This window comes from Phoca vitulina, unplaced genomic scaffold (assembly GCF_004348235.1).
Source record: "Phoca vitulina isolate PV1807 unplaced genomic scaffold, GSC_HSeal_1.0 scaffold1, whole genome shotgun sequence".
NCBI classification, from domain to species: domain Eukaryota; kingdom Metazoa; phylum Chordata; class Mammalia; order Carnivora; family Phocidae; genus Phoca; species Phoca vitulina.
In genome coordinates this window covers 35,177,260-35,198,227 of record NW_022589704.1, presented here as the reverse complement: position 1 = coordinate 35,198,227, position 20,968 = coordinate 35,177,260, and the positions used below count along the sequence as shown (strand labels likewise).

At 36.6% G+C, this 20,968-nt stretch overlaps 1 protein-coding gene across 2 annotated transcripts; it reads right to left on the bottom strand.

Moving 5' to 3' along the window:
• Positions 1-134: 134 nt before the first annotated feature.
• TYW5 (tRNA-yW synthesizing protein 5) lies at positions 135-20,910 on the bottom strand. Of its 2 annotated transcripts, XM_032405258.1 has the most exons (8): positions 20,634-20,910; positions 14,612-14,766; positions 10,300-10,369; positions 7,624-7,668; positions 6,429-6,566; positions 4,611-4,698; positions 4,101-4,217; positions 135-1,221 (listed from the first exon to the last, which is right to left on the bottom strand). In XM_032405258.1, exons 1-8 carry the CDS (start codon positions 20,709-20,711, stop codon positions 965-967), a joined length of 948 nt encoding a protein of 315 aa, XP_032261149.1. In that variant the 5' UTR covers positions 20,712-20,910; the 3' UTR covers positions 135-964. The 2 variants fall into 2 exon arrangements, with proteins under 2 accessions (XP_032261149.1, XP_032261157.1); XM_032405266.1 differs by lacking the exon at positions 7,624-7,668.
• Positions 20,911-20,968: the final 58 nt, after the last annotated feature.

The window sequence follows — 20,968 nt, the reverse complement described above, 5'->3', positions numbered from 1 at the left end:
CAGTTAGGTGTCTGACTTCGGCTCAGGTCATGATCCCAGGGTCCTGGGATGGAGCCCCATGTCAGGCTCTCTGCTCAGCGGGGAGCCTGCTTCTCCCTCTGCCTGCCGCTCCCCCTGCTTGTGCTAGCTCTCTCTCCATCAAATAAATGAATAAAATCTTTAAAAATAAAAAGCTCAAAAGATAAATGTAGTAGATATTGTTGGTTGCTCACCATTTTTCCTAATCTGAATCCTGATTTTAAAAAATTATCCATGCTGTCCCCATATATACCCAATGTGCCTCAGAGGAAGAGGATTCTAAACTCCAGGAGACCCAACTGGCCTAAGGGTTATTCCATACCCTTTCCCAGTGACTGCCTCAGGGACGGACAGGTCTAAGCTACTTTAAATCAATGAGACCCAAGGATTTGGTGGCAAATCCTGGGAAAGCTTTTGCATATTAAGAGAAGGCCCTTGGAATCCAGCCTGACTCCTCCACTGCATGTAAATGAAGATGCACATGGCTCAAACCGCTATTGGCAAACATCCCATGACCACGAGGGTAGCCAGCCTTAGGATGATGCCAATGCCGCAGTTGAAAATGGGAGAAAAAAACCCTAGAGCCTCTTGGTGACACTACTGAATCACTGGATCAGAAATACTAAAGCCTGTTCTATCAGCAGACTTCATGATAATGATTCAATACATTTTATTAAGTCCTTTTAAGTTGGATTTTTAGTTATTTGCATCTGAAAGCTAGAGTGGTCCCACCCAGTACAGCAGTCTTTCAACCATAACAATCTGTATTAAATAGAAACCATATAAACACCAATTCATATTTATTTAATCTATAAATCTGAGGTTTTCTTTCCTATTTTAACAAAGAATGAATCTTTTAAAAAATAATTTATATGTGGTTATATTTTTCCAGTATTTGAGCTGAATTGTATTTAAAAGTTTATATTCATTGCATTCACTTCATTATTTACTCAAAGTTTTTGCTATAGGCTTTATCTTGAATGTGTAAGACCATTCGCCGTGCATAGAAGTCCCTGTATTCCTCTGGTAATTCAGCCAGTGTTTTTAAAGCTCTGTCCAAAATTTGTGCAGCTCTTGATGCTGCTGTAGGATCTTTGTTTCCATAGGTATCTGTTTTATCATAGCATTCAGATGGAAGGTGCTTCCAAAAGATATTCACTCCCACTCCAAACTCTTCAGAAATTACGTTATGGAACCATAAAGCTGGAGAAAGTTTAAGGAAAAAAAAAAGTTAAAAATAAAACCTAGAGTAAAAAAAAAAAACCAAAATGTCAGTGAAATATCACAAATTGCATATAGCCAGTGTAAGAAATTCTTGTAACTAGATCCCTTCGTTAGCACACTCCCAGCTTTTAACAGAATCATTTTAACTTTTATGAATTGCCAACCAATTTAAAGTGTCAGTAACACAACCCTACTTTTAAAACCTTTGGAAATAGCAATTTTCCCTTTTAACTTGAAAGACATAATAAAGTTATATTTGTTTTGTAGTTCTGTAATTTGGGGCTATGTTTTCTGTTACTTGTTTACACTTTCTGAGTCATACAACCACATTAAAAGTGTTTATTTTTTATACACAGAACATTTCAATCATTTGAGGAGTATCTCTGACCTTTTCTGCCTCAGCACAGTACTTTTGTTCTCAAAGACTTCCTATTCAAGCTGCATTTGGTTTTCTAACTTGCTTAAATTTGCATTCATTGTAGCCTGCTTAGTTTTATACTTCTTTTTGTAATGCATTTATAAATGTCTTATATTTCTTTCAGCTCCTGTACAATAAGTATATAAAACTAAAGCAAATATTTTGGTGGTAGAGAAGATGAATAAACTTTATCATATGATATAGCTAATTAATTTTTCACTTCCTCTAGAACGTTTCTTTGTTTTCAGTTGAGTCTGAATGTTTTCAAACTATAGGTGCTATAGGAATATGAAAGCAACATCACAATATAACCAAGACGAAATACTAGTCATGTAAATGGTGCACCTGGGTCGTTCAGTCGGTTAAGCGTCTGGTCTGCCTTCAGCTCAAGTCATGATCTCAGGGTCCTGGGATGGAGCCCCGAGTGGGACTCCCTGCTCAGCGGGGAGTCTGCTTCTCCCCCTCTGCTCCTCCCCCACCCCTGCCACTACTCTCTCTCAAATAAATAAAATCTTAAAAAAAAAAAAATACTAGTCACGTCAAAAAATGTTTAATCTTGTGAATGGGAGAAAGTAAGATTTACAAGATGCTAAATTTTAGAAACAAACTGATTCTAAGAGTGCTCTAGGAAAAACAAAAGCTTAAAATATTTTGATTTGCAAAACTAGTTTCAAACATGGATTTAATCTTAACTACTCTTTCTTTCAGAATCTTTTTCCTTATTCAATATAACAGGAAAAAAGCTAACCATTCTGTTAAATTTAAATGCAAAGATGGGGGTTTTGCTTTTATTTCAAAATATATGCAAATGTTAAGTATTTCTGGCTCGCTTTTTTTTTTCCTTAAGTTGTATACAGAATAAGAGAAAACTGCATAGCTCTTAACCAGTCTCAAAGATACAAAACCAAAAAATTTAAATAATAGCAATGGATTTAAACACTAGTGTGCTGGTTGTTTACAAAGAACATAAGAAGTTAATGTATCAAATTTTTATAGATAATCAATTATGTTAAGGACATTGTATCAGGCCCCTTGGGGAATACAAAGATTGCCAAAACATGGTTCCTTATCCTCAAGCGATTTATAATGTAGCCCCAAATAAGATCATCATATTTTTATTAATACTTTTTTACTTAATTCTGTCACTGAAAAAGAGGTATTTTTTTTTTAAAGATTTTATTTATTCATTTGAGAGACAGAGCACAAGCAGCGGGGGAGAGGCCGAGGGAGAGGGAGAAGCAGACTCCCCACTGAGCTGGGAGGCCAACAGATCCCAGGACTCTGAGATCATGACCTAAGCTGGAGGCAGATGCTTAACCATCTGAGCCACCCAGGTGCCCCCAAAAAGAGGTATTAATGATTAAAAATATATTAACTTAAATATGAAAAATAAACTATACAAACAGAATTTGTTAATGCACTCCTTTAATCTTAATTATGATTTTTATAATCTTAAGGTATTCACTTCTGAATAATTACAGATGTTAAATGTATCACTAATTACTAACAACTAATGCCCTATTTATTGTACAAAGAAATTAAGTGACACTAATTCAGACCATAGAAAATAATGCACACGGGGCGCCTGGGTGGCTCAGTCATTAAGCGTCTGCCTTCGGCTCAGGTCATGATCTCAGGATCCTGGGATCGAGCCCCGCATCGGGCTCCCTGCTCAGTGGGAAGCCTGCTTCTCCCTCTCCCACTCCCCATGCTTGTGTTCCCTCTATCGCTGTGTCTCTCTCTGTCAAATAAATAAAAATCTTAAAAAAAAAAAAAAAGAAAAAAAGAATGCACACAAAAGACATCACAGGTGTTGAGATTATAACAATTTGATATTTAATAAAATCTCTGATCTGTTTTGACTTTGAAATATATTTACCATTTCTTGGTAAATACTTAAGTGACATAGTTCTAAAATATGCAGTATTTTTTTTTTTTTTTTAAAGATTTACGTATTTTAGAGAGACGGGGGTGGGGGAGGGACAGAGAGAGAGGGAGAGAGTCTTAAGCAGACTCTGCGCTGAGTGCAGAGCCTGACATGGGGCTCCATCTTACAACCCTGAGATCAGGACCTGAGCCAAACAGAGTCGGATGCTTAGCCCACGGTGCCACCCAGGTGTCCCAATATGCAAATATTTTAGAAAGGGTTAAAAAGAACCAGGTATAATCTTTTCCCAGATACAAAGTATCTTGTTTGATGTCATTTAATAAAATAAGAGTATAATGTTATATAGATTGCCTTTGAAAAGCAAGATCGTTAATTTTATAAGAATTTGCTTAAGCATACTTTAAACACACATACACAGTTGTATAAAAATCAACTTGTATAGGACAGAATACATATAACAAACATACATTTGTACTAAAAAAATCACATAATGGATGAGTGACAGAGTACAGATTTTATAAACAGGAAATGACTGAGGTCTAGAAATCTTACCAGGAATGAATAATACATCTCCAGCTTTAAGGGAACATTCATACCTTCTAGCCTTGGAAAACAGTGGATATTTAGCTAAGTCTGGGTTATCTATATCCAGTACTTCTGATTTAGTACCTGAAAAGTTCCAAAAAAGGATAATATAGATTAAGCAAAGTTAGCATTTCTTAAAAGGTAATCACAAATATAAACTTGAAAATTTTTCTTTTCTGTACCATTATTTATTATATCCACACTGTAAGAACAATTACTATTCTCCTGAAACCTAAGACAATTTTCAATGATCCACCCTTTATGACTATTGACATCCATGTAATATAATTAAGAAAATCTGAAAATTTCATTGTTCATATAGCCTATCATTACATATATACATGTGGAGAACACAAATACATCATAATTAGAAAGAGGCCCTAAGATGTTTTTCTATGAAAATAAAGAGGTTTCCTAAGAAGAGTAACTGAATAGACTAGACTTTTGAAATATAAACTTAAAAAAAAAAAAAAGTACCTGATAAATATAAATACTGGGCATCTCGAGGACTGAATAGTACAACACGCTTTTTTCCTGTCACTTGTATTAAGAAGTTATCCATTACCTGAAGGCCAATAAGAACTTATGGATAAGCAATATCTAAAATTTAAATGAACAGAACCAATGGTATATTCCAAACAGTTAAATGTAAATCCTATCCTTTAGTAAGACTTGACTCACATTATCTAAAACATTTATAGTAATATGCTAACAGTGCAAACATTTGTATTGTAAATGAAACTGTGCCTTTATTAAAGACATTCCTGAAGGACTGGCAAGCCATTAGGAAATCGGAGAACTATCTGCCCTTGCCCCACCAGTATGACAGGGAGGGTAGTTATACTTATTTGAGGCTCTCCTTGTTAGTACTTCCTTATCTGTCATGGAATGCTGTATGGCCAACATTAGGCAGCAGATTGAAAGCACTTAGAAGAATTAAGTGCTGGGAAAACACAAGGTACTGCTGTAATCAACCATCACTAAACTCTTTTAATATATACGGCCAACCATAATTTAGTTACAGGCATCTTGATTTCCAAATTCTTTCTTTCCAGATTTTCTTAAATGTACTTATTAATGGAGTAATCTTGACTACTACTGCATACACAAGGGTACACTTTGCGGAAAATGTTAAAAGGCAGAGCTACGTAATTCTCAGCCAAGGAATTAAAATCTATACTAAGCAAGATATATTCATAATTATTTACATATCGCTTCTACCTAAGCATTCTTCCTTTCATTACTAACCCTTTTCTTATGTAAACCTTAACTATGTAACAGGCATTCCTTTGACTTATTTTTAATGTAAGAAAAGCTGTTGGAATTCTATTCTAAATCTAGATAGTGATACTAGTTAAAATTTAAAATAGTCACATAATACAATTAAAAATATATTTAAGTCACCACATCATTTTTTCACCATATCATTTATGCAAAACTTTTAAAAAATATACTAAGAATTTATGTCTATCTCATTTAATTAGAGTTATGATGTTAAAATCCTCCCAAGCGGCCCTCAGCTGAATTATAACACACTTATAAAACTTAATATAGCTTGATTTAGAGCTTTTTAAAAAATTATCTTTAGAAACCTATTAGGTATTGCTTTAGCATCCTAAATTTCTCCACCCAACACCAAACCATATACAATACTCTTAATGTGTTTAAAATATTTATATGCATATATTTAAGCAAGTAAAATTGTAATACCATAGAGTAAATGATCAGGGACAATATTCTATACATCTTGGTGCTCAACAAATACAGTGGACATTTCACATTCTCAAGGGATGTATAATCTAAGACCTTCAGAAATCCCCAAATTCTTATAACTGGAAATGGCTCTCCACAAACTTCTGCCTTTCTCTTGAATAACAGTTCCATCTAGTCATGTGTATCATTTCCACATCCTCATTGTCACAACCTTATTGCTTTTTCCACTTGTACAACTTTCCCCCTCATCTGGTGGCCATTTTTCACATATTAAAAACCACTTCATAAAACTTCACACACACACACACACACACACACACACACACACACACAATATAACGAATCAAGAACACCACCACAGAGAAATGCAAATGTGAGAAACTAACTAGGCTATAGCATTAGTTAAATAATTTATTCCCGTATCACCAACTTGCAGAGCACCCTGTTTTCAAATCTCACGTTTCAGCAAATTATGTCTCCAAGATCTTTAGGGTAGTCTACAGAAAGTTGAAACTGTAAATGTTATGTCTATAAATGCTAAATATTTACTGTAGCTTCAGATTTCTCATTTATGTAGCATACATCATAGTGGGTCCAAAGTTGTAATCCTGGTGAGCTAATTCGAAAAACACTGGAAAAGAACTGCTCCTCTTTGAAAAATTTTGGAAACTTAATATCTCCTTCCAGTAAAGGAAACTGCTTTCTGATATCTGCAACATCCTGCATTGAGAGAAACATGGTAAGAGTTTTAATAATGCAATATTTGTATAATGCTTGTTTTACCTCAGGCTGCCATCAGAGCCCATGATATTAAGGAGGAATGGGGTAAAACTGTTCATTGCTTTAAAATACTACTAAGTGATGACAGTCAACACATGAGCTTTCAAATGAAGGAATAACAGACTATGTAACAGACTGCAGATTCAACAATATCAGTACGGTTAAGCTTAATATGCTTCATTAATAGGTTCTTCCTATTTAGACAACAATCATACAATTGCCATCTACTCCAATAGTAAGTATTTAAAATTTAGGAGTCAACAATTTGACCATTATCAACTATGTAAAACCTATGGGTTTTACTGAGGGAAGAGACTAAAAGAAGTCAAAGAACTAAATGGGGACAGAAAAGGAAAAAACAGAATCTTTATCATTTTAGGGACCATTCCTTAACAATGCAGCCATACTAATTTGACTCTGAATACATGTCAAAGCTTGTATTAGTGAATTATTCAGTATTTTAATAATTATTTTAGATTATATTTTATGAGCTGAATGGCCATCTGTAAAATATAGTAGAAAGGATTTTTTAATTGTGTAGAGATTAGAGGAGTGACTTTAAACACTAAGATACTATGGTCCTACTTAAAAACTAATCAACTTTTAATAATTTTACTTCTTTTTTTCTTTTAAAGATTCATTTATTTATTGTAGAGAGAGAGAGCATGTGCATGCAAGCAGGGGAGGGGCAGAGGGAGAGAGAGAAAATCCTCAAGCAGACTCCCTGCTTGAGTGCAGAGCCTGACTCGGGGCTTGATCCCAGGACCCTGAGATCATAACCTGAGCCGAAATCAAGAGTGGCCACTTAGCCGACTGAGCCACCCAGGCACCCCTAATAATTTTACTTCTTATTCAAGGGCAGAAATCATTGAGAAAAGAATGGGAAAAAGATGAAACAGGTCATATGTCAGGCAATAAGTATAAAAACTACAGTGCCAATTTAAAATATATACATCCATTAGGTTTTAAGCCTTTGTTTTACATTCAGAATTCTTACCTTTCTAGGGTCTTCCCCAAGTGACCGTAAGTAGTACTTCTCATCCTTAAACACCCCAAAGAAAAGTAACATAAATATTCATGTAAAAATAATAGAAAAGAAAGATGGAAGGAAATGAGTTGTAAAATCTAACTCAGTTGTTTTTGAAACAGTTCCGTTTTCTTACCCTTTCTACTAATGCTCTCTGGTGGCCATATGAAGAAATGTCTTTATTAGGCTGCTTGTAATAATGACTGGATCCACAAAATATTATATAAATATGAAAGGCAACACATATCTACTCTATCTAAAACACAATGCTTAATTCAGACTTTAAGTTATTTAGACTCTTAACAATAAGACTTAAAAGAATTCTCATTTGTATAACACACATGATCTCAAGGTATTGTTGAGGCCAATAACAAACTTAATATAATGCAAATGTAGAATAGGAGATAAATATGATAATTAAAATTTCAGTAATACATTTTTTAAAAATCTGGAACACTGCATTTTATCAAGTTAAGCCTACCACTGGTCATATAAATTCTCAAGCCAAATCCTTTAAAGTCAGCTCATGTATGAGTTAGAAATATGTCATTTCAAAAAAAAAAAAAATGTCATTTTAGAGTAGTAAATTCATGTTGATACTTAAAAAAAACTGCCAATTACCCTTCACTGAGTAGCTATAAGAGAGAACTGTTTGAACTATAAAACACTACTGTTGCCTGCATTTCCTCTAAGAATTAGAGAACTGAGATACTGGGTCAAGCACAAGGGCAATCCAACTCAGGAATTCTGCCTCTTTTATACCTACACTGACCACTGTAACACAAAATTCAAAAATCCATGTTATTTACCTTAACAACGTATTATAAATCTATGACCAAAAATTTAACTCTACTCTCAGATCCAGTGTTTTTACATTTTTAAGTAATACCAGATAATTTCTATAAATTTATTATTGGCTAAATAGGTTTCAAAGTATGCTCTTCAAAATTCTAAGAGTTTTCTACCAGTTCTAATGTTTCAGGATTGGAAAAAAAATTCATGGGCAGACACAGAGGTGCACCGCTCAGAACCCCTTTAAGAAAGAATTCATTGCTAGTTGCATAGAGTGCGATTAACTTATGGCTGCCAGCCATTAATTCTTTCAGGTCTACCTCAGCCTTTCAAGGTCATGCTCTTCTTGGGGTAGCCCCAACCAATGACTGAGCAAGACAGTAAAAGGCTCAGACATTGCCAACCCACACAGGACTCCTCTAACAGGCAGTCTTTGCTCAGGAGTTCCACAGTGAGCTGGCAGAGTCCGTCAGATCTAGGTCACTGTCTGATGGCTTCCCCCTACTCAATCCTTCTCTTTCCTTTCAGGGGTATTACTCCCCAGTAAACCTATTTGTACTCCTAATTCCATCTTAGCACCTGCTTCCTGAAAGACTGAAACACTTTCCATAATTTTAAGATGTAAATATACATGTATAGTCAGTTGCCCTTTGAAACTTTCCTGTCCAAGGGTAATGAGCAGCACAAATGTAAATAGCCATGAAATGTCAAGTGAAGTAAAAGAAATAGAGACAACATAAAGGATTTACGTCTAAAGATTATGGAAAGTATATAAATAAGATGAATATACACTGTTAGTTCAGGTATAGTTAATGGAATCAGTTTTAGTAGACAATCTTATCACACCACAGAATCACAGACCTGCAGAGTTTGGAGGGATCCTGGTGGTAATGTGATGTGACCACTACCTGTTGAAACAACTGTGAGCAGGCAGCACTTGTCACTACCAAACTGGCCACCAGCCTGGCTGGCTCAAATGCAGACAACAGCTTTATTCAAAGCTTAAAAAGCAGTTTATTTTTAAAATGTGCTTTTGAGATAACCGTGAATTTTAAAAAAATGTATTTATATATAAGCCTCAATGCTTTATCTCAAGATATTTAAATTGAATTAAAACTGAATTATAATGTAAATAAGTAGAATTCTTCTGCATTTAATCCTGAACAAATGTTATAGCAAATACAACAGAAATCACATTGATAATAACAATAATAAAATATAGAAATAGTCTAACAGTCAATAAGATATGAAAATAAAGTTCTCCTTCAGCATTTGAACTGAATATCAGACCAAAGCATTTTCTTTTCTTTTTTTTTTTTTTTTTTTGAGAGAGAGCGAGCACAAGCAGGGGGAGCAGCTGAGGGAGAGGGAGAAGCAGGCTCCCCACCGAGCAGGGAGCCAGATGCGGGGCTCGATCCCAGGACCCTGGGATCATGACCTGAGCTGAAGGCAGCCGTTTAACCGACTGAGCCACCCAGGCGCCCCAGACCAAAGCATTTTCAAAGAAAGTTATCATTAATCGCTAACATTTAGTAAGTAGTTTCCACATGTCAGGCATTGTGCTAAGTACTCTACAGATTTTATTTAGTTAACTGTCACAAAAACCTTATCAAACAGGTACTGTTATTGTTCCTATTTTATAGATGAGTAGACTGAGGTACAGAAAAATAATTTGGCCAAGGTTTGAGATCTAATAAATAGCAAAACTAGATCTACTGGCACACACAACCAAACCTTAAAAACAGCTATCAGAGAAGACCACAGCTCTTGTATATCTAATATTCTTGTATAAGAAAATTCACCTAGTATATACATATTAATGCTTTCTAAAGAAAATATGTTCAAAGCAGTTACCTCTGAAATAAAGAATTCTTCATGCTTTTCTTCAGCTGCCCTCTGAACCAACTTATCAAAAGGTAAAGTTCTGAAATAAAGACAAAGAAGCCTTGGACTCAATAAGTCAACTAGTAATACCCTTATCACTATATATAGGCTTGTTGGAGTTGTATATGCTCTTCTGTTTTACGATAGCCATAATTTTATTATAATCTATTATGTGGAATTTTAAATTTTCAAAATTCATTTAGCAGTATGCTTATTTGACCTAGATTGTCTAAAATTATAATTTCAAAAATTAAAGACTTCTAAATCTATGGGACAGATGAATCCTTCTTATGTCAATACCCTCCTATTCCAAGTTACTGTTCGAAAAATGTTTCTATGGTATCTGGTTACCTCTGGATATACACAAACTTTCAAATGTGCTACTTCAAGTGTCATGGCAAAACAAGTCTTGTGACTGAGAAATGGGACAAACTACTAAGTGCTACTTTGGAAGAGATAGTAGGTAAATGGTCCAGTAAGATCAAGTCCTTCACTCTCTCACTGATCTTCCTGCCTTCTGGAACTACCACAGAAAATAGAAGCCCACAACACTGCTCTCAATCTCCTTCACCACTCTGTCATTTTAAGGCTTCTGAGGAATACCTCAAGGAGAATTCAGGGAAGTGACCAAGTTTTATTCTTCTTCAACATTTCTGTTCAAATGGCTATCTCCTTCCCTTGTGGTAAAAGGGCTGAACATCACAAAAGCAGTTCGTTTCCTTTTATCTCACTATTGAGCCTGGAGGGCTACCATTTCTCTGGGTCCCATCCTGTCCCTTCACCAGTCTAGAAGCAAAAGTACTGATCCCTACATGAAGATGATAACAGTAACATCAAGACAATGAAGTCCTCAAAAGCATCTGGGTCAAAGCCTCTCCACCCAACCCCCATTGCACTCCAGCCTCCAAACCTCTGATTAAGAGTAGTAGTCTTTTCTCCCCTTTTTTTCTTTTAGTCTTTTCACTCTTACCACCAAATATCTTTCCACTTTAAATCTGTACTGAGGAAATGGGGAGAAAGGGTTAGCAAAAACCCTTTCTCCTTCTCTATAAGATGACCTTGGGCTTACCTTTTCCTAGCAGTGCTTTTGTAGAAACCTACTGGGTAAAGATAAATGTGGAAGGTCACCTGTGATATCAGTTAACATTGTTTATTGTAAAAAATGACCCCTAATTGATGAACTATGTCTGGACTGAAAGGCTGATGAGTGGATTATAAATATTTGTTAAGAAGCAAAAGATATGGCTTCCCTGTGTGTGGTGTAACTCTTGTAATTGAGTTTGCCCCTTGGAGGAACCTAGATGCTAAATTCATGGGCCATTTCATGTCACTGGTTTCTGTGGACTATGTGGCTTCATTTAGCTAAGGTGTTTCTGTACCCATCTTTATAGTCTTTCTTGTTCCCTTGCAATTAAGCTGTCACTTGGTGAACCAAAAAATGGCTCCTGGATTGGTACAAGGACTCCCACTGATACTATACTGCTAGAATGTGGTTTCCTGCCTTGTATCCTTTTGTAAAGCTAAGTGAATCTGATGCCAGATTATGGACTAATAGGTCCTGTGGGCATGAATGTCAATCTGAACTTGAGGACATTGCTGATGATTATGTATAAGAGTGAGCACTGCAAGAGAGAAGAAAGGAGTCTGCCATCTGCTCAGACCAATTTGCTACTACAGTTTCTAGTTAATTATATCAACAAATTTACTTGGCATCCTCCTATGCAATGTTTTCCATCTCTGACCTCACCATAGACCCTTCATTCCTACCAAAGCAACTTTGAAGAGTTTGGGGAAAATATGGAAGCCTCTCAGGTACAGAGCTACCCCTGTAATTGGTGCAGTTGCCTAGGCTTATCTTTTTACTAGGGAAAACTCAGAAGTGTTTCAAGACCTTTATAAGAACAGAGCAAATAGCAAACTCAATCCAGAGAAGCAGAACTTGGGTGCTCTCAGCAATCTTTTTCCTTAGATAGTGGTGCCTGTCAGAGCTTCTGAGAGAGGGGGGAACAAGGTGTGAATTAGGAAGTTCCTTAGACTCAAGGTTTTCATCTATCCCATGCATGTTTCAAAAAGAAGGACATCTGCTATTTAAGTTCCATCAGTCTGGACTGGTAACAGACCAGTAAGGGAGGTAGTATCAAAGAGGGGTTAGGATCATGGGTTCTGTGGAGTCAGGCAAATTTGGATATAAATTTGGTTCCATTATTTCAAGCTATATGTTCTTGGGTAAGTTACTTAATGTATTTAAGCCTCCATTTTCTCAATTGTATAATTATTGAAAACAAAACAAAACAAAACTACCTCACAGGCTTTCTAAATTAAATCTAGGATGCATGGCACAGTACTTGATATATAGTAAGTGCTCAGTAAAGGACAAATGGTGGGGTTAACAACAATGATAATGTACCCTTCAGCAGCATGAAAGTGGTTACCAACATTAAAAAAAAGAAAAAATAATCTTCAGTGTCCTGCTTCCCATTTGCAAAAGCTGCTTTGCAAAATCAAGATCAAGATTAATAAAAGTATAATAAATAGTAAGAGCAGGATGATGAAAGGAATTAGATGATGTGATAGACAGAAGCAGTTAAATAAAGCTATATTAAGAGTCAGACTGATTTACTTCTTTAAATCTATGACCAGAAGAATACCAACAGTATTCTTCCACCACACAATACTCCTCTCACTCATAGTACCCTGATTCTGGAAGAACACTGAGAGCCACCAAGAAGAAAGAAGTAAAAGCTAAGACCTGGAAATGTATTGCTCTTCAAATATTTAATAAGCAGAAATGCAACCTTAAACTAAAGTGATGACAATGATATATGTGTGTAGGATTTCTTCCTTTCTAGACTCTTTCTGACCTAGATGCCTCCCTTCTTTCCTGCTCCCTGGTAACTGCCAAAAATGACTACATCTATTTTTTTCTTGCACTAAGAAAATAATCTTGCAACTCTTTAGTAGCTCTCGTGAAAGGCCTGGAGAAAGCTGGGATAGGAACTATTACATAATGTATGTGATTCAAAAACAAGTTTTGAGAAGTTTATGGAACATGACAAAACAGCAAACCAATTCAAGATGAAGTTTCAATACCCATTTGTTATGGCTTTGGACTCTCTGGAAAATAAACATCATTAACTGCCGGCTTAAAAACGTTCATCATTCCAGCACTTTCATCCACCTTTTTGATTTAATAAAAAATGAAAAGTTCTTACACTTAGAAAAACTTGTGGCAATTAAACTCAATTCACGGCCTATTAAAAACCAAAACTATAATGGTGAATATTCAAAGGATCAAAAACTGAGAAATGCTTTGGCAAGCTGCTATATGAGCTTGGAAAACTCTAATGAGAAAGGAATGGCTCTGGACATTAGAAGCTCTGTTTAACTCATCTCTAAACTCTGGAAGGAACAGTGAGAACCATCTTTCTTTAAAAATCAGTCTTTTGTGAACTACATGGTTTTTTAATAGACTGAGTTTGCTGGAAACTGCACGTGCAGAATATAAATATTTGTTTTTTAACATTTTTAGTGAAACATGGGAATAAATAACATATTACATCTATAAGATTACAACATTTAAAACTTTCAAGTTTGGACACTCAACAGCTTTTAACTATCTTACTTACTTTTAAGATATCCCAAAGCATAAAGTGACAACCACAAGGGAAATTAAAAGTATTTAAGGTTATTTTGTCAAAAGAGAAAATTTAGTATGATTTTTTTAAAGCTATCCAAGTTGATGAAAAACTATACCAAACATAGCAACTACCTGTCCTTTATTTCTGGAGAGAGCAGAAAAAGAAAACATGGCCTTACGCTTCTGTCACAATAATTACAAATTAGAAAATCTTCTAAAAATAAGAGCATTAAAAATCAAAATAGGTTATGAAGGAAAACTTCAGAATTCATTACTCTAGATAACAATTACTGATGAGGTAGGATCAACTAATTAATGAAGCACTGAATGAGTATAGCACACCCAACGTTAGAGGTACTCTAACTCCAGTTACAGAAATCCAGTTCCTTCCATAGCTCCAGAAGGTATCAGGCATATACCTTATTTGAAAAAAATGGTCTTCGCAAATGTTTTTATATAACTGTGTACACTCAGAATTCTTGTCTTTTAAAAGCTATTCTTTAAAAATTAGCAAGCTATTCCATGGCTGTATCAAAGTAGCCAAAAGATCAAATGCCATATGGTCTTTGTATAATAACACAAAAATATTTTCAAGGCTTAAAGTAAGTTATTTGTAGTTCCAGAGTAAACCTCAGAAGAAAATACCTATATACAAAGTTCTTACTAATGAAGTCCATCTGGGCAACTGCAGCAACATGAATCTTCACTTCTCTCCTCCCTCCAACTTGGCTCAGGTAATCCACTGTCCATTTGCTTGTGCATGCCCCCAAATCAATTCCTTCCAACACTAGGGGTTTTCTCTGTACGTGGGGAAAAATATACAACAAAAAATTAGGGAAAATGAACAATATATCTGGACTTATATTTGGCAATAGAAGGACAAAAACAATTAAGAAATGATTCTTGATCCTAAGATGCTCAAACTCAAACCTTTGACAATTCATGCTATAAAGCAGGAAGAGCATCAATGTAATAGAACAAAATTTTAACATTAGGAAAATAAACCAAATGAAACAGCAGTACCACTACTAGCTGAGAACAAGAAATCTGAACATTATTTAAAGCATTTTCAGGGTGCCTGGGTGGCTCAGTTGGTTGAGCATCCGACTCGTGATTTCAGCTCAGGTCATGAGCTCGTGGGTCATGGGATTGAGCCCCACATCTGGGCTCCAGCACTCAGCGGGAAGTCTGCACAAGACTCTCTCTCTCCTTTTGCCCTCCTCACCCTCACACTTGCGCTCTCTCACAAATAAATCTTTAAAAAAAGGCATTTTCACAAGTGTTATTTATGATAAAAATATAAATGATTAAAATTTGTATTTTATAGTCAAATATTGTTTGTAACTTTTTATTTTGATACTATTTCAAACTTGTGGAAAAGCTGCAAGAACAAAGAACTCCCATATACCCTTTACTCTGATTCACCAACTGTTAATTTAACATTTGTCTCATTTACTTTATCATTTGTTCTCACTCTATGTTGTGTATAGAGAGGAACATATTATTAAAAATAATTAAATTTTTTCTTCTTAACTACTTCAAGGTATTGCTGACATCATACTCCTTTATCTCCAAAAACTGGAGTATATTTCCTGAGAACAAAGACATTTTCTTACATAGTCACAGAATAATTATCAAAATTACATTTAACACTGATATAATACTACGACTTCACAGTCCATATCCAAATTTTGCTAACTGTCCTAATAATATCCCTTATAGTTGCTTTTTGTTTTGTTTTGTTTTGTTTTCCCATTTCTGAGATGCCACATTGCATTTAGTTGCCATGTCTCTTAATCTGGAACAGTTCCTCAGCCTTTTTCTTCCATGATCTCGATGTTTTTGAAAAGTACAGGCCAGTTATTTTGTAGGAAGCCTTTCAATTTCAGTTTATCTGATGTTTCTTCATGATTAGATTCAGGTTATGCATTTTTAGAAGGAATGTACCAAAGAAGCAATGTTGTGTCCTTCTCAGTGCAACGCATCAGGTAGCACATGATATTTTGCCCTATTATTTGTGATGTTAATTTTGATCAACTGGTAATTCCTCCCTGAATTAAGTATTGCTATGATGAACGCAAAAATTATGATTTTTAAAAACTCCATCATCTTCTACATTAGTTGGCTTTCTGATGTCAAAATGAGCTAATTTATTTATTTATCTCCATTAACTTTATTCACTTGGTTATAATCTACTGATATAATTTTGATGTTCAAATTATCTTAGATTTGGCCAGTAGGATCCAAATCAAGCTGGCTCTTGTGACTTTTTACCTGAACACTTCCTTACTTCATAGCAAAGAAAACACAATCCAGAATCCTTTTATACTCTTTCCATCCCAGCCCTACAGTCATTTCTTCAAGCAGCTCTGGTTTCTTTTAAAGGGTATGTTACTTAAAACCATGATCTGGGTGTTAGGTGTGTTCATTGCTATTGGGGTATCATTACTTCTAGGCCTTCTTAGTGGACAGGGCTAGGAAATATGTGGAAGTCTGTGTATACTTATTCCCCCTTTTCCCAAATACGCGTGTGTGCATGCGCACACACACCCCCACCCCACATATGTATATACCATATCTATTTATCTCTCTCTCCAAGCATATGTATATACTATACACATACATACACACACACACACACACACACACACACACACGCACTTAATGGATGTATCTATGAACGAACCATAATACCTCTAATACTGATACCTCAATTCTGATCTTATACCACAAGACTCATTTTAATTTTTGTTTATATATTTGTAACTCCTTTCTCCTAACAATGAGAAACCTCGTTCCTATTATCCTCAATGTTTAATCAATTGAATAAATTCAAAGTAAGTACTTTCACAATTGCTAAGTCACATCACTATAAAAAGCAAGTCTATTAACTAGAGTTCAGTATTTGTTTATAGTTGTTTTTGTCTTTAGACTGAGGATATACAATATGTACTGTGTTCAAAAGTGACTTGGGTTACTTATCTTCCTCCCCCTTACTTACTATTTTTTTATATTTTATATTTGAGTTTTGGGTTTTTTAATCATCCTCATCCTTATTAATTTTATTATTACTATTACTTTAGAATGTAAAACATTAATGTGATCCCCAAAGTCAAAACTATACAAAAAGGTCACCCCAGCCACATTCTTTCACCTCATACTCACTCATCCCCTATAGATAACCAGTCTCATTTCTGGCTTATCATTCCTTTTTTCCACCCCCCCCCCAAAGAGACCAAAAACATATATACTTCTTTATTTCCCCTTCTTTTTTTCACAAAAAGGTGGCATGTTATGTATTTTCTTTTGTAATTTGATTTTTTTTTTAATTTCAAAACATATCCTGGAAATCACTGCTATCAGTTCAGGTTATCTTCCTCATTCTTTTTTGTTGTTGTTGTTTTTTAAAGATTTTATTTATTTATTTGACAGAGAGAGACACAGTGAGAGAGGGAACACAAGCAGGGGGAGTGGGAGAGGGAGAAGCAGGCTTCCCCCTGAGCAGGGAGCCCGATGTGGGGCCCGATGTGGGGCTCGATCCCAGGACCCTGAGATCATGACCTGAGCCGAAGGCAGACCCTTAACGACTAAGCCACCCAGGCGCCCCTCTCATTCTTTTTTACAGCTTTGTACACCACAGTGTAAATGAGCAATTTAATCAATCACTCTCCTATGCATAGTTTTTTTTTTAAATGTGTTGAACTTCATGGACTCTACACACTGTCTTTTTTTTTTTTTTTAAGATTTTATTTATTTATTTGAGAGAGAGAATGAGATAGAGAGAGAGAGCATGAGACGGGGGAGGGTCAGAGGGAGAAGCAGACTCCCTGCCGAGCAGGGAGCCCGATGCGGGACTCGATCCTGGGACTCCAGGATCATGACCTGAGCCGAAGGCAGTCGCTTAACCAACTGAGCCACCCAGGCGCCCATAGTTTTTTTTTTTTTTTTTTAGGTTATTTGCACTAATCCTCAAAGTAAACTCCTAAAAGTGGGACTGCTGGATCATAAAGTAAACATATATACAGTTTCATTAGATATACCAAATTCCCCCCCACAAGAGTTGTACCATTTGGCATAAAGTGTGAGAGTGCCAGTCCCTTCACAGCCTCACCAACAGTAGTATTTTTAAAAATCAGCTTTCTGATTTTTTGCCAATGATAGATAAGAAATGGAATATCAGTTTGGCTTGAGGTTCTCTTATGAGTAAAGTTGAACACCATTTCATGTTTAGAGGTCATTTTATCTTTTTTTTTTTTTTTTTTGGTCAACTGCTCACATTTTATCAGACTTTCGGCCTTTCACACCCCACCCCTTTAATTTTTAAAAGTTCTTAAATACATGGGCTTCTATGGCCCTTTTATGAAACATGTTGCCAATATTTTTTTCCCAGCTTGTATTTTATGTATTCAAATTTTAATCTTTTACTACACCTGAATTTTCAGTCATAGTTAGAAAGCCCTTCCACAGACCTACATTATAGAGGAATTTACCTATGTTTTCTTCTAGTACTGTGTAGTTTCACTTTATATTTGCGTCTCTGATCCATTTAGAGATTACTCTTGTGTATGGTGTCAGATATAAATCTAATTTTATCATTTTTTAAATGACTATCCAATTGCCCCAGCACCATTTATTTAAAAGAAAATGTGGTGTGTATATATATATACACACACACACATACATATATACAATGGAATATTATGCAGCCATCAAAAAGAATGAAATCTTGCCATTTGCAACGACGTGGATGGAACTGGAGGGTATTATGCTGAGCGAAATAAGTCAATCAGAGAAAGACATGTATCATATGACCTCACTGATATGAGGAATTCTTAATCTCAGGAAACAAACTGAGGGTTGCTGGAGTGGTGGGAGGTGGGAGGGATGGGGTAGCTGGGTGATAGACATTGGGGAGGGTATGTGCTATGGTGAGCGCTGTGAAGTGTGCAAGACTGTTGAATCACAGATCTGTACCTCTGAAGCAAATAATACATTATATGTTAAAAAAAAAAAAAGAAGAAGAAGAAGATAGCAGGAGGGGAAGAATGAATGGGGGGAATCAGAGGGGGAGACGTATCATGAGAGATGATGGACTCTGAGAAACAAACTGAGGGTTCTAGAGGGGAGGGGGGTGGGAGGATGGGTTAGCCTGGTGATGGGTATTAAAGAGGGCACGTACTGAATGGAGCACTGGGTGTTATACGCAAACAATGAATCATGGAACACTACATCAAAAACTAATGATGTAATGTATGGTGATTAACATAACATCATAATAATAAAAAAAAAGTTCCTTTGCCCCAGTGATTCTTAACATACCGTGTTTATCACATACTAAATCTCCATATAAATGGAAATTTACTTCTGAATATATGTAGATCTCCAGACTTTTGGTTCTATTTCTCTGGTCTATCTATTCATGCACCTATATCACACTGTTAACTATTAAAACATGTTAAAAATATGAATCCTATGCCCCCTCATAGATTTTCTTTAGTGTTTCCAAAGAAAGATCTTGTTTTCCAATTTCATTAATTTCTAATTTTATTACATTGTGACCAGAGTGTTGTTTGCAATTTTCCAGTTTATGAAACTTAGTGATGCTTTCTCTGTGACATATTATATATCTTGCCTGGGAAGATTACATTACAAAATACCCTCTGCCATGCATCTTACAAAGCATTTCCACATACAACATTGGATCTCCACAGTGGTGCTCTGCAAACATCTTATATTAACACATACTGAGGTGGGGGTGGGGAGTGCAACAACAAACCAACCAGCACTAGACCCACAAATAAATGAAGGCTCAGATCCTCTCTGTAGGTTGCTAATTCCCAAAAGAAAAAACTTCATTCCTGCTTCTTTAATACTGAGAACTGTAGCTCTATGATCACCTTGTAAATATCAAGTGAAATTGCGGGGAGAGAGGAGTTGAACCATAAGCATACTAACTATAACCTTGTCCGTTATTTTTTTCTTTAACTATCTGCTGGGCTCTTAGTCTCAGTTTCTCTGAAGTATGGGTTCCCCTACAAAGCACTGCAAGTAAAAATACTTCTCTTTAATATTTTCCTCTTGAGTTTTTCTCTTAAAGAACTAAGGTTCGAATTACACATATAAGAGCTTCCAACGTCTGAATTAGAACCCAGGTTAGTTAGAATCCAAGACCGGTGGAAGTTTCCTGAGGGATTCCCATCGCTTCCCCTTTGGCTCAGTGCAGTGAAAAATTGCTCTTCTGAATCCAGTAACTCGAGTAGACTAACAGGCACCTTTTGCGCCACCAGCGGGGCGGTGAAACCTCCTCTAAACTTTAGGAAACCCGATGCAAGATGGGGTGGCAGTGGGAAATCTCCCTTCGTTGCCACAGTCACGGAAGGAGACAGCGTAATAGAGTCCCAGAAAGGCCACTCTTCGCAGCGAGCAGTGCTTACTAGGCAAGCCGTTTCTCGCACTCAGCTCTCCGCTGTCACCCTGCTCCCCAGAAACGTGGAGCTGTTCTCTCTGGAAAACTTAACAGATGATCCATTCGACATCCCCCATGCGCCCTCTCCCCTAGCCACAGAGCCAGCCAACCAACCATCTTCAGCCGCCCGCTGCCTCCCCCCCATAACCTGGGTCTCGAGAAACCAGTTCGGAGCCGCCCAAGTGGTAGGGAGGCCCTCACCTGCGGGTAGAGATGCTGCATGAACTGTTCCTGCGAAACGCCCTCAAGCCGAGGTACCGGGAGACTCTGCCAGGCCATGGTTGCTCACGCCCGCCCTCTTCCAAGTCCTGGAAACCGTGGCCTGACACGTCCCTCAGCATGCCATCCGCCCGGAAACACCAGCCGGAGAGAAAAGGTCCGCGGGACCGACGGACTCGCAGGCGCGGCGGGTCGGAGAGCTGGGCCCGGGGCGAAAAGGCCTCTACTTGAGTTGCGTGCTGGAGAGCCGGAATGGGGCTGACTCACCAGAGGTGGCAGCAGCCCGTCACCTTTACTCACTAGTCTCTCTCCGGATG

What these genes read in the sequence shown, in the direction of transcription:
- TYW5 (XM_032405258.1), bottom strand. Translation starts at nt 20,711, where the DNA reads ATGGCCTGGCAGAGTCTCCCGGTACCTCGGCTTGAGGGCGTTTCGCAG. An exon ending in TTGGGGAAGACCCTAGAAAG is followed by an intron (nt 6,567 to 7,623) that starts GTAAGAATTCTG and finishes CTCTCAATGCAG; the next exon opens with GATGTTGCAGATATCAGAAA. An exon ending in AACTTTGGACCCACTATGAT is followed by an intron (nt 4,699 to 6,428) that starts GTATGCTACATA and finishes ATTGGCCTTCAG; the next exon opens with GTAATGGATAACTTCTTAAT.